This window comes from Miscanthus floridulus, chromosome 1, assembly GCF_019320115.1.
Source record: "Miscanthus floridulus cultivar M001 chromosome 1, ASM1932011v1, whole genome shotgun sequence".
NCBI lineage: Eukaryota > Viridiplantae > Streptophyta > Magnoliopsida > Poales > Poaceae > Miscanthus > Miscanthus floridulus.
Window position 1 is genome coordinate 172,646,102 of NC_089580.1, and position 12,972 is coordinate 172,659,073.

The 12,972-nt window shown below is 49.9% G+C and overlaps 1 protein-coding gene across 1 annotated transcript; it reads right to left on the reverse strand.

The window, feature by feature from the left end:
* Positions 1 to 6,760: 6,760 nt before the first annotated feature.
* LOC136502431 (endo-1,4-beta-xylanase 5-like) lies at positions 6,761 to 10,713 on the reverse strand. Its single transcript, XM_066497782.1, has 6 exons — positions 9,942 to 10,713; positions 9,824 to 9,855; positions 8,751 to 8,910; positions 8,436 to 8,608; positions 8,244 to 8,345; positions 6,761 to 8,136 (listed from the first exon to the last, which is right to left on the reverse strand). Exons 1-6 carry the CDS (start codon positions 10,036 to 10,038, stop codon positions 7,015 to 7,017), a joined length of 1,686 nt encoding a protein of 561 aa, XP_066353879.1. The 5' UTR covers positions 10,039 to 10,713; the 3' UTR covers positions 6,761 to 7,014.
* Positions 10,714 to 12,972: the final 2,259 nt, after the last annotated feature.

Genomic DNA, 12,972 nt, shown 5'->3' on the forward strand with positions numbered 1-12,972 from the left:
GGGTGCTGTTAGTTTCCATCTGTGTCGATTAAGGACCGACCATTGTTGGGCCTCGAGTCATGTTGAACGCATGCCTTACATTTAGCTGGCCGGATAAAGTACCTTCCAACCGTGAAGCTGGGAGATTTTTCGGGCCGAGTAGATTGCCCGCAACGCACTGTGCCGGAGCAGGTGTGGTAGGACACGAGGGCGAGATGATAAGACCAAAGTGCAGTCGGTCGGCCCCCGGGTACATGTGGTTCCTGGCAAACTCGAGATTCCTGGAAAGTTGACTCGGTGATCAATATCTCACTTTAGCGGGTGAGTGAGGTTTGTGTAAGGAATAAATCACTAGCTGGTTAGGAATCGATTCGAATCGCCATCGCTCCTGGATAGTGAGCACTTGACTCGAGTTACTTCATCATAGTAATTATTATGGAACAATGATGGTTATCTGGATGGTATGGGATATGCTAAATCTAAATTGGTAACTGGATGTTATTGGTTAATCAAGTGATTGCTATAGTACAGGTGCTTACCTAGATGGATAGGTCATAATAAAGATGATGCAAAGTACTTAAAATGGTTTCTTCATGATAGCTTATGCTTTTCGCAAATAAGTCAGCTAGCCCACTAAAGAAAGCCTTGCATAATCCTTGGTGTCACTTTATTTCTGGTTTACGACGGGTAAGTCTGGCTGAGTACATTCGAGTACTCAGGGTTTATCCCACCTTGTTGCAGGTGATGTTCTCGACCTGTTGATGATGGTGGCTAACCACCGGTGGGCTCGGTGATTCTATACTTACTTCTCATCTATATGCTTTTGTCGGATGATGTCACTATGCTAGCAATATATTTGGAACTTATATTAATGTAATTATTTGAAAGCTATGTTGTTTTCACTAAGCGGTTTTGAAACCCAAACTTGTACTATTATTTGTTAACCCCTTTGTAATATTATTTCCGCTGCAACCCGATGTATGTGATGTGTATTTGCTTAATCACGCGATCTTGGTTATGATGTTGATTTACCGAGGTCTTTCGGGACACTCGGCGGACTACCGGGTTTATATGAGTGAAAGTATGGGTGTGTCAACGTGTTAGCGGGGACAACCGTACTTGATCTTGTATAAATTGGGCGGTTCTATCACAAGCACGCTACCTACAACTTGAGTACCTAGACGAGTACTCGACTGGTGAGACTTCTTGGTAGCAGACAAACCAAAAGAAGAACAATCCGCTCGACCCTTTTTTCCGACACTACGAGGAGCTCGAGGAACTAGACGAGGAACATACTCTACATATGCGTCAAGAACTGCGAAAGAAACACTAGGAAACATCGTGGTGGTTTGAAACTTACTGGTGAAAGATGCCCTAGCAAGATTCTCCCTAGTCTCCACCATGGCAGGACAATCATCAAGGGGGATCGGATCAACAAAGTTATGCCCCAATTCCTATAAAAGAGTAAAACAACCAGATGAGAAAGATTAAACAAAAAACAGAGATAGCAAAGGAAATACAAAAAGTACCCGCATAAGAAAAAACAACTCACGGCAGGAGGCGGGTTGTTAGCACAATACTCAGGGACAGCATACGGGACGACGCTTACTCCTTTCAACATCTTCTAAAGGCGCTCGAGCACCTCCTCATCAGTCAATTCAAGGGCAGGGACCATATGAGAAGGGTCCTCCGCCCTAGAGTACTCAAAACCATAATTCTCTCGCTCCTTCAAAGGTTGAACATGGTGGCAAATAAAACTGGAAACGATCCCAAAGCCGGTCAAGCCTTGTTGTTTTAGAGTACATATCCTCTCAAGAAACGGCTTGATCGCCTAGAGCTCATCCATCGTAAGGAGATTTTTATCCCATCGATCGTTAACCACGGGACCAGAACCAGAATGAACAGCAAGAAGAGGAATCATATTGGCGGCATAAAACTAGTCAGCACGCCAATCCCTCACAGAATCGACTAAGTCATAATCAAAGAATTTACTATTATGACCCTGACAAAACTGAATCCCACAGCCACCAAGAACATGGGTGTCATCGCTGCGGGGTTGGGGCTTCAGACGGAAGAAGTAACGAAAGAGAGAAAGAGAAGGAGGAATCCCAAGAAAAGTTTCATAAAGATGAACAAAAACAGAAAGATAAAGGACAACATTAGGAGTAAGATGATTTAAGCTAATCCCAAAATAACTGAGAAATCAATAAAGAAAAGCAGAAGCAGGAAGGCAGAGTCCAGCACGGATAAAGGAGACAAAAAGAACAATCTCACTAGGGCCTGGGGTTGAGACCCAATGCTGGCCTGAAGCTTTCCATTCAACAATCTCCTTGTCCTGGATCAGGCAATCACTGACAAGCTCGTGCAACTGATCCTCAGTCGTAGTCGGAGCCGGCCAAATCTTCTGAGTAGCCCTCATGGCCATGAATTCTTGATTTTCAATCACAGAAAGCGATGCCTCCTCATCTACAAAGGTTGCCTAGGACTTGCTTGCTGATTTCTTCCTACCCGTATACTAGCGAAAGCAATAAAGCACTATGAAACGATGATGCTTAGACAGCGGCGCTCAGATGACGACGACAATAGCGACGGTAGAGTTTTGAAGACTAGGGTTTCAAGGCAAAAGCAGGGCAGCAAAGAAAAAGAAGAAAGCAGGCATTTAAATAGATTTTTACAGCAATAAAAACGTGGCCCACTAGGCCCGTTTAAACACGATATGAGAACGCAACGATCCATTTCCCAACACAACTGACACAGCTGAAATGACGGACGTCACACTTATACACAAAGGTATAGTACGGGTAGATTTTAGACTTATCCATCTAGCACCACGGTAGAGTTATCATATTGCTACAAAAAGAACTCATCAACAATGAAGCAACAAAGGGTTACCTCATAGGGAACACAAGAACTCGGTTCTTATAGAAAGAACTCAGGAATCTCATAAACAACCAGGACATCACCAAAAAAAAGAATAACAACTCACAAGACAAGATTCTTTCCATTATAAATGGCTTCAAAAAATACAAGATTACACATCTTACAAGACCCAACGAACTCGGTACTACGACGAGCAAGGTAGCAAAAAGGAACCCGGACAAACCTAGGCTCTAGAACGACTACGTGTTCCAAATTGCTACTCGGTAGAACAAACCGCACTCGGCTACACTATTTTCTTCAAAGGACGAACGCAGTACATCCGAGGTGGAAGTCAGCAGCACAGTGAGACAACATGGACCAGGGAAGGCCTGCATGCATCTATCTACCCAAGTCCGATGTGATGTCGGATTAGGCGTTGATCTGCACCAGATAGTCGCAGGGCAGGCAAGGGGGATCTACCCAGAACTACTGGATGAAGAAATGTATCCCACATCACAAGACTTTCTCCAACTACCGCCATGTACCTCCTGGTACAATGCCGCTACGAGATTAGTCTACCTCTAATCTCTATCACAAGACTCCCTCTAGCTACGACAAGATATACAAGAACTACAAGATACGTCCGGGGGCTGCTCTACTTCACAAACTATCATATTCATGACTATAGAGATTTCAGACCACACAACAAAATGCTCGATGAATCAAAACAGCACACCAGGAGGGTATTTATAGACCAAAGAAGCGGTGCACATGGACCGGGAGCACCAACGGAACAAAACTAACAAAGGACACAGTGAAAAGACAGAAATCAATGAAAGATGACTTAGGCGTGAAGGAACAGTACTCAAGGACGAGCATATTCAAAAGGATATACCAACACTATACAACTTATGAATAAACATCATTTACACTCAACCACCACCATACAACTATATCTGACAACAGTAGACTACCAGAGAATATACCAAGACCCTGCATCCCAGTTCTTTTTTAATAAAAGAACCCGGATATACGCTCAGGGGCTGCAACAGGAGAGGTTTTTAGTTCTATGAACAACTCAGATTCAAGACCCTCTAACTCTTTGTTCCAAATAGCAAGAGGCTCGGGGGCTACACTCAGTGAGTGCACTTTTTAAAAAAAAAGTGCACATCACTTAGAAGACTTCTTTAAGACAATAGTTTTCAAACAACATAAGATTCAAGACCCTCCAACTTTTTATTCCAAATAGCAAAAGGCTCGGGGGCTACACTCAGTGAGTGTACTTTTTTCTTCGAAAAAGCACACGTTACCAAGAAGACTTCTTCAAGACAGACCACTTCAAGGCCTCACGACAAAAAGTACCCAGACTGAGCTATATCCGAGTTCTTTTTTATAAATAACCCGGGTATATGCTCGGGAGCCCTTCGACGAAGAATCAGAACAATTTCAAGACAAGACCCTCCAGCTACTTGTTCCAAATAGCAAGAGGCTCAGGGGCTACACCCAGATGGATGTACTTTTTCTTTAAAAAAAAGCACACACCACTCGAAGATCCCAAGAAACGCTACACGGTTTCACTCAGAAAAGCACTCGGACGATGCTTGTTCCTGTTTGGCAAGACCTGAAGGAACAAGATGAGGCTTCTAGAGCTCAACCATGAAGTTCTCAGGGGCTTATCGATACGGGACCCACAGGATACCCCACAGGGAAGGGAGAACATTTAGTCTAACTATGATTCTTTCTATGTAATCTTAGTAGTAGTATTATTCTGTAATTCTACTAGGAACTCTCATTGTAAACTGACTATGACTCTGGCCTCCTGACTATATAAAGGAGGGCGGAGTTCCTAGAGAAGGGAGTTAGAGACAACACTTTACAATCAATTCAACGCAAAGGCTAACGCCGATTGGACGTAGGGCTATTACTCGATCACGGTCGAGGGCTCGAACCAGGATAAATCGACTGTCTCTTGCGTTTACCGTTGAGTTCTGCATACGCTGAAGCCCAAACAAACTGCCCTGGGTACCCCCGTGGCAGGCTATCGGTGGTGAAACATCGACACCCCCCTCCAAACAGTGAATTTTTTAATACCCTTATTAATAATATAGTACAAAGCATATTTAGCTCATTTTAACTCGTATTTTATCATAATGTTGTGATTTTTGATGAACACTAACTACATATGTAGAAGCATAGAAAAAATATGTTGAAATGTACACTTACATATTTATCACATATGCGATGTGTCATTATGGCCCCGTTCGCTTGTCTTAAAAATGGCTTGTTCGGCTTCTTTTTTCAGCTGGAACAATGTTTTTCTCTCACAACAATTCAGCCGGAATAGTGTTTTTCAGCCAGTTTCAGACCAGCGAACGGGGGCATATGTTTGTTCGGCCCCCCTTAATCAAAGTTGATGGTTCCGCCTCTGCTTCTTGGGGAGGTAATTAAGTGAGAATTATGCTTTTAGTAAGACGAATGCATCCCCACCGCCTATCATAATTTATCATATAATTTTTCAAAAACTCCATGTCGGATAGCAGATATGAAGACACTAAAAGACAGGCAAGAAACTCGAGACATAAAAAAAAAGAGCCAAACAAAAGGGCGTGAAGATTTTAACTCAGAAGGGCAAAGGAGAGAACGTCATAGAAAGCACCGGAGCTTTCTTTTTTTATGACTTAAAGCACTGGAGCTTTCTTGTGGTCACTGTAGCTATCCGGTGGGAGGAGTCCGAGGCAGAGTTGGAAGATGCCACGACATAGTTTCGGTGGTCGAACTAGAGTTTGGCACTAGAGAGATAAACAATGCTTGGTGGAGGAGGAGAAGAAGAGACACCATATGATGTACCGGAGTTTAGGTGCTGACCTAAGAAGCCAAAACAGTGCACAAGAACTATTCGGTGGGTGCGGTGAAGAAAGCACCGGAGCTTCACTCTAGAGACACATGCACATGCGTTGTGCGCCGGATTTGTCCAATGGCGCACTAAAGAAACCAGAGAGAGGATTCAATGGTCAGCAACAGTTAGTTGGAGTAGAAGGGAGCACTGGATTTCTCCGGTGTGGCCACAGGAGAATTTTAGTGCACCCTGCCGAGACAACCCTTGTTTCCAATTGCTAGTTGGTTGTGTTGGGGCTATATATACCTCCACCTCATTTGAAGTGTGTTAGAGCTTGCTAAAACTATAGTTGAGTTGAGTTGAGTCTCATTACTTTATGCTCTAGCCACCATATGTGCTTAAGAGAAGATTAGGCTATTAGCAAAAGTGCTAAATGCTACTCTAGCCCTTACTCTAGGTTTAGACATAGTGTTTAGTAAGGTTTATGTACCTCCTTATTATCGGTGCTTGCGCGCAACAAGTTTTGTAGTCCTTCGGGCTTTGTAAGTCTTGTGAAACTCTCCAACCAAGCTTGTGGAGTGGCCCTCGGTGGTGTGCGAGGGACATGAGGTCCTTCTCGTTTTGACCGAAGCTCACATAGTGGAGACGATTATTATGAGTTTTTTTCCTCATGCGTCTCATGAAGATTAATGTTAAGTCTTATTTAAAATCTCTTGTTAGTAACATTAAGATGGATCAGTGACGGAACCAGAGGGCAGGCAGGGCCGTGCCCACAACACCCCCCCCCCCCCCCCCCGCCCCCCGCACAGTACATTTCATATATTACCTATATAAATATTTGAATTTATAGCATAAAAATATCAATTTCCACTCATTTTGTATTAAACTAGTATTGTTTTGGTTATAAACAGTGTAGAAGTTTTTAAAAAGTTGTTGAAACATATAATTATGTATATTTTATCACACTAAAAAGTGCGATCATGTTTGTCCGGCCCCTCTTAATCAAAATCGTTGATCATGTTTGTCCGGCCCCTCTTAATCAAAATCGTTGGTTCTTGTCTGTGAGATGGATCATTAAACGTGGCCATATGTTGCACATGCCAGCTGTTGGATACCAGATTGTACACTAAATTTCACACAGGACAGTAAGAAACATAGATTGGCTGTGCGCTCTTCTTCCACGACAATCACACTACATCAGCTAGTAATAGTATAAGCAGTGGCAAGCACTACGCGCCCCGTATGTGACACGGGACAAGGGAGTCAGGAGAGGAGCCCAATGCAAAACAACACAAGGGCACTGGCAGTTATACCACCCACCGATCGTCACGGACTCGCGGTCACATCTGAACGTTGATGTGCCTGGTCTCGTCTCCCGGCGACAGCGAGAAGGTGGACTGCGTCGTCCTGTTGTTGTAGCTCACCGTGAGGACGTACTCCCCCAGGTAGCCGCTGAAGCTGTAGGCGCCGTGCGCGTCGGTCTGGCCGCCCGCCTGCAGAGTCCGCCACTCGTTCAGCAGGCGGTCGACCACGTCCCCCGTGGGCAGGTTGCTGAGGTTCCAGTCCGTGAGGCACATCTGGTAGCAGCCGCTGGGGTGCAGCGCCGTCCACAGCATGACGCCGCTGACGGCCGGGTGCGAGTAGGCCTCCCGCAGCACCTGCTCCAGGTACGCGGCCTGCGTCTGCGCGTCGAACTTGTTGCTGATGTCGATCTCAGTGAACCAGATGGGCAGCCCCAGGGTGGCGAGCTTGTCGAGTATAGCCCGCATCAGCGGGATGTTGGGCTTGGAGAAGTGGCCCTCCAGGCCGATCCCCTCCAGGATGGCGCCGCCGGACCGGAGCTCCTTGAGCTTGGCCACGTACGTGTCGACGGTGGAGAAAGGGTCGTCGCAGGTCTCGATGACGTTGTACTCGTTCATGAACAGCGTGGCCAGCGGGTCGGCGTCCTGCGCGACGCTGAAGAACTCCATGGACGCGTTGGGCCCCAGGCGCTGCTCGTAGAAGTTGTAGTGCAGCATCTCGTTGTTGACGTCCCAGTGCGCGAACTCGCCGCGGTAGCGGGTCATGAGGCTCTGGATGCGCGTGTTCACGGCGGCGCGGAGGTCGTCCGCCGTCAGGTTCTTCACCCACCGGGGCGTCGCGTCCTGGTTCTCCCAGAAGATGTTGTGGCCGCGCACCATCACCCGGTGCGACCGCACGAACGCCAGCATCTGGTCGGGCACGTCGAAGCGCAGCAGCCCCGACATGGGCTCCGTGGAGTACCACTTGAGCTCGTCCTCGAACACCGCCGCGTTGAAGCGATCCACGAACCACTGCTGGTACGACTGGTTCCCCAGGATGGTGGAGGCGATCGCCGACCCGATCGGGAAATCCTTGGCCGTCTGCTGCACCGACACGGACGCGCCCACCACGCGGGCGCCTTGCGGGTCGGCGACGTGGATGGTCGCCACACGCTTCCTCCTCTGCTCCGGTCAATGCAAACAATATGAGATTCAGATTAGTCGCATCGCACGCAACAACACTTCTTTTGTTTTTTGGACACACCACGTCGGCCTCGACGAAACGTTACCTTCCGTATGGTATCCTGCTGGTGCATCGCCCACTGATCTGTCGTGAACGGCTGCAGCGACCCGCTCGCGACGGTGATCTTCATGGGGGTCTTGTCAGCATTCTGCAGGCGCGCATGAACAATGAGCACTACTTCTGAAGAAAACTTTAGTAATTTGCGAAGCGCATCCGATAGAGAGAAAAAAATGCGTACCTGAAAGAAGATAACCGAGGTCTGCGTTGGCCAGTCCAGGACGAAGCCGCCCTTGACGAAGGCCCAGCAGTCGCTCCTGGCAAGAACCGTGGCGATGCACCTGGCGCCGGTGTTGTCCGGCGCCAGCCTCGCAGTGATCAAAGCCGAGTACGCGCCTTCCAGCTTCACCCAGCCTGCATGACATGACATACAACGAGAATGAACTATTGAAGCTCACATGACATGAGTGCAGCAGTTGGACTCACATATATAGTCACATGACTGGAATTGGATAGGGGAGGGGAGGGCAGGGCAGGGGCGGTCTCGAGAGCTCACATGAGAAGGTGTACATGGTGGTTTTGTTGAGGTTGTACACCACGAACGCCGGGGAGAAGACGCCGGTCTCCGTCGTGCGGTACCCGTCCGGGTCGTCGCCGCTGTTGCCGTACTTGAGAATGCCTCCGTTGTACAGCGCCGGCTCCGGCTGGCCTCTGCACTGGACGCCATGCAAATTCGCAGTTAGCAGTTTAGCACACACGGCTCGACTGCATGCGCAGATACCCTGGCCTCGCCCATAATTTATTCTATCAAAGCTTATTTATTTAAGCGGCATATGATAACTGTGGAGGTGACAGCGACAGATAGCACGCGACACACAGAAAAAACGCATCTAATAAGCGTACAACTAATACGCGGTAAGCAAAGAGGGCTCACTATTGCCGGCCGCGTTAGTTGGTCACTTGGTCGGCCCAAAAAAAACGCATGCATGTTAGCCGCGTGCAGAGTTTGGCCCTGCCGCTTGGCGCCTTGCTTGCAGAGCTTAGCTTCCAAGAAGAGAGCATCAAATAAACATGATGACCCGATGCATGATCACGATACTCCCAACCATTTTCAGAGCTTAGTGGAGGTCGATACTATAATACTATCGAGAAGTGTAGTATAGTGTTTTGTCACTTGTTCCGTGTGATAATGTCTATTGGCTGCTAGCAGCTGGTAGGTACTGGTGTGGGGCTGAGGTGTCCCAGCGCACGCACGCATGGGAACAAAACTGGAGTAACCGGCCGGAGAGACTGAGGCCTGAGGGAGGATCATGTGCGTTGTGGCCTTGTGGGGAGGAAGCATTTGTGGTCCAACAATGGCTTTGGGCTTCGTCATCTTCCCCGGCTCCTATTCGATCCTCTGCCTAGTTCTCTGCCGCATTGGTTATTTGGTGGTCACCCAGGTGAAAAAATGGTCTTTGATAAAGATGCAAGAACCACAAGCGACAGGCAGACACGCCACAGATATATAGCAAAGCGGTTAATAATTAACGAGCTTGCATTGTTGTGAGTTGTTACTCATGCATGACGGCGTGCAGATAAAGCTAGCTTGCTAATTCTGGAAGAAAGAATGCTTCAGTGGAGACTTACGTCGGTGTAGGCGGAGTAATCGTACCAGCCATCTGCATGTCACCAGGAAGTTCAAACGATGTCACATGCATACTCGTATAGGGGAGAAGGATAGCAAGGGAATGGGCGCAGCACTGACCTGGAGGCACCGCTGCTGCGAGCTCGCTTCCGCAATGCAGCAGCATCCACAGCACGAGAAACCCCGGGCCACGCAGAGCGAAGCGATGCATCTTCATCGCCGCTTCCTCTGTTCAAGCTCCTCACTGTAGTGTCACCTGTGTGTGTAGAGACTAGAGAGACGGCAGCCGGGTATGGAGGGGAAGCTAGCAGCTAGCTAATGAGGACTGCAGGGCGCAATGAAGAGAGTGCTACAATCAGAGGAAGGGAGCTGTGCATCGCTATATATAGCCGGTCACATCACATGACACCATTCGTTCCCGCACTTCAGAGAGCTGAGAGCGCGCCCTTTTGGCACTTGGCAAGGTGCCACTGGCCGGCGAGTCACGGGCCGCCGTGGGCGCCCACCACGTAATCACGTACACCTGGTCCTCGGAGGCTGCATGCTGCCGCCGCAAGTAAGCGCTGGCTGTTCGTTTGGTGTAGTGGGCTAGTGGCCTTCTGTTCTGGTGCTCCTGCACCGGGCCTAGCCAACACTAGCGCCTGTCTGTTCCCCCCAGTTCACATGCGATGCGTTGCGAGCGACAGAGTGATATAGGCAGGCACGGGGTGAGGTACTGAAGTGGAGTGACTGCTGCAGTGTAGGTGTAGCATGGCATGGCGGTACCGGTGAGATCAGGGTCCTGTGAATAACCGTCGCCTTATTCTGTGACCTCGTGTGCATGGGTCGCCCGCGCGCGTCACGCCATGGGAACTGTACAGCGGACCTCGAAGTTTCTTCTGTTGTTTTCTTCCCGGCATTGAAGAATCGGAGGGCCGGCGCAGATGGGTCGGTGTACCGTGTACGTATTAAAGCCATAGGGGGTAGTATACTGGACCGTGGTCACGGTAGCCTGTCACGTATTCACGTGTTGCTGGGGGCGCCGTGTCCGGCTGAGTGAATGATTCCCGGCAAAAAAAAGTGCACAGTACAAATAATTGTTCTGCATGGCTTGAGGTCGTTCATCAGCGAGGATAATCATACATTCCATGAATGAAGTGGTGCAAAGTTGCTCGATCAGTGATGATGTCACGAGTTTCCTTTTTTTCCCTCGCCTGCCTGTACTCATACAGCTAAATAGTAGTACATGTACACCCAATATTTAATACGTGGGTGCTACACAGCCTACCGCATTGTGAAACACATAAGACTGTCTCCAAAAGCTTACCCATATAACGACCCATACCCAAAATATATCACGCCCACGGAAAGAACGGCGTCTAACAGAGTACGCATTCCGAGTAGCTATTTTACGTAGAAGGAGAGAGAGCAGCCAAATCTGCGTCTTCCCTCCGTCTTCTCTCTCCTCAACCCAAATCTCCGGCGCTGCGAGGCGGGTCTGCGTCGGGGTGCGGCCGGCTCGGCGAGGCGTGCCCACGGCGAGGTGGTTCCGCGGTGGAGCGCGGTTAGGCGGACCACAGCGGGGAGGACTCCTCCTTCGAGCCGGCGGCTACGGCTGCTCCTCCACTGTGGGCCCCAAATACGGGATGCCTTGGCCTGGCGGCGACCTCCTAGCTCGCGGCGCAAGAGCGGCGGCAGCAGCGCGAGACTATGCCGGTGAAAGAGCAGCGGGCGGGCGAGCCTGTGCCGTGGCGACGGCGGCGAGGCGCAGGCAACAAAGGGCTGGGGAAGGACGGGGCGCTCACCTAGATTCATGAGCGGCGGCGACAAAAGGCCGGCAGAGATGCCGCCGGCCACAAACTGCTTCGGCTCCGCCGCCGGCTCCAGCAGCGGCTCCTCTCCTCCGTCGCGTAGGTAGCGCTCACGGCCGCGCTCGTCTGCGGCGCTGGCGGCCCCGCTGCCGTCGTCGTTCCGGACGCCGCTCATGCCGTCCCGTTTGTCCGTCCTCCTCCGCTGCAGGGCTGCGGCGCGGCGGGTCCATGGCGGCTCGGGCGCTCCTCCGCTGCAGGGCTGCGGCACGAGCGCTCCTTTCTTTTTCAGTTGGCTGTTGGAGAAGAGACGTTTTGGGTACGTGACATTTTGTCTGTAGGGGACCTAAATCATAGTATAGGTCTGGTATTTGGGTCGGCGTTGTTGGAGATAGTCTAACATAGGATGCATGCATCACTTGGTTTGCTAATTGCTTCCACTTACGCCATTTCTGTAAGCAGCAGCACACCAATTTGCCAAAAGCAGCCACTTTTTATAAACTTACAACCTTGTACTTTATGCAGCTACAACCTACCGCTGCCTTTTCCTTTTGCGTATCGATAAGATAAATCTATGCGACCGGAGCATCTTCTTATTATCTTCCCTTTGCTTTCTTCACCAAACGAAAAGGAGAGTTTAAACCCATCTTTTCCACAGGGAATGAAATTGGTCCAAACTCCAAAGGCACCGCACGCCGCAGCGGTTGGTACACTAGAATTCGACCATAACCGGCCAAAGTATTGCCTGCATTCTCCTCTGGAAGTCGGAATTATTGTCTGCCTTTCGGAAGTGGGTTTCTAAAGCCGCTTGCCGGCCAAAAAGGAATAATCCCCTTTGCAAACACGGGCCATGCAATGCATGCATGCGGTTGCTAGAACGCTCAGTCCTTTGCCCCAAAATACACACAAACACTAGGCAACTCGCGGAGTATATCTTTTGTTCCGTAGCCGACCTTGCCGTGTACAGAGGGCTACAAGCTACACAAATCCGCGGAGTGGGGCGCTCGCACGCGCGCTAATCCCACGTTCACAAAAGCATTCTATTCTATTTTATTGTAGGCGCCACCACCACCACAGGGTCTCAGGGAAAAGCGCATCGATCGCCGCTCGCCGTGGCGGACTGGCGGGCAGCAGCGACCTCGCGATGGCTGGGCTGGCTCACGTTTGGGCGGCAGCCGAGACGCGCTGCCCGCTTGGTTTGGCGCGGCTCGCCGGCCTCGGTAGCCGGTAGGCGAGGGGTACGCCTCGGCGGATTCACGGGCGTGCGCGAGCCCGAGCCCGGCCAGGCGGCGGCCACGGGGTATGTTTGACTAGCGGTGGAAAGACGACGCCGGATAGGGCTGGGCGCCAGGGGCGAGGGCTTC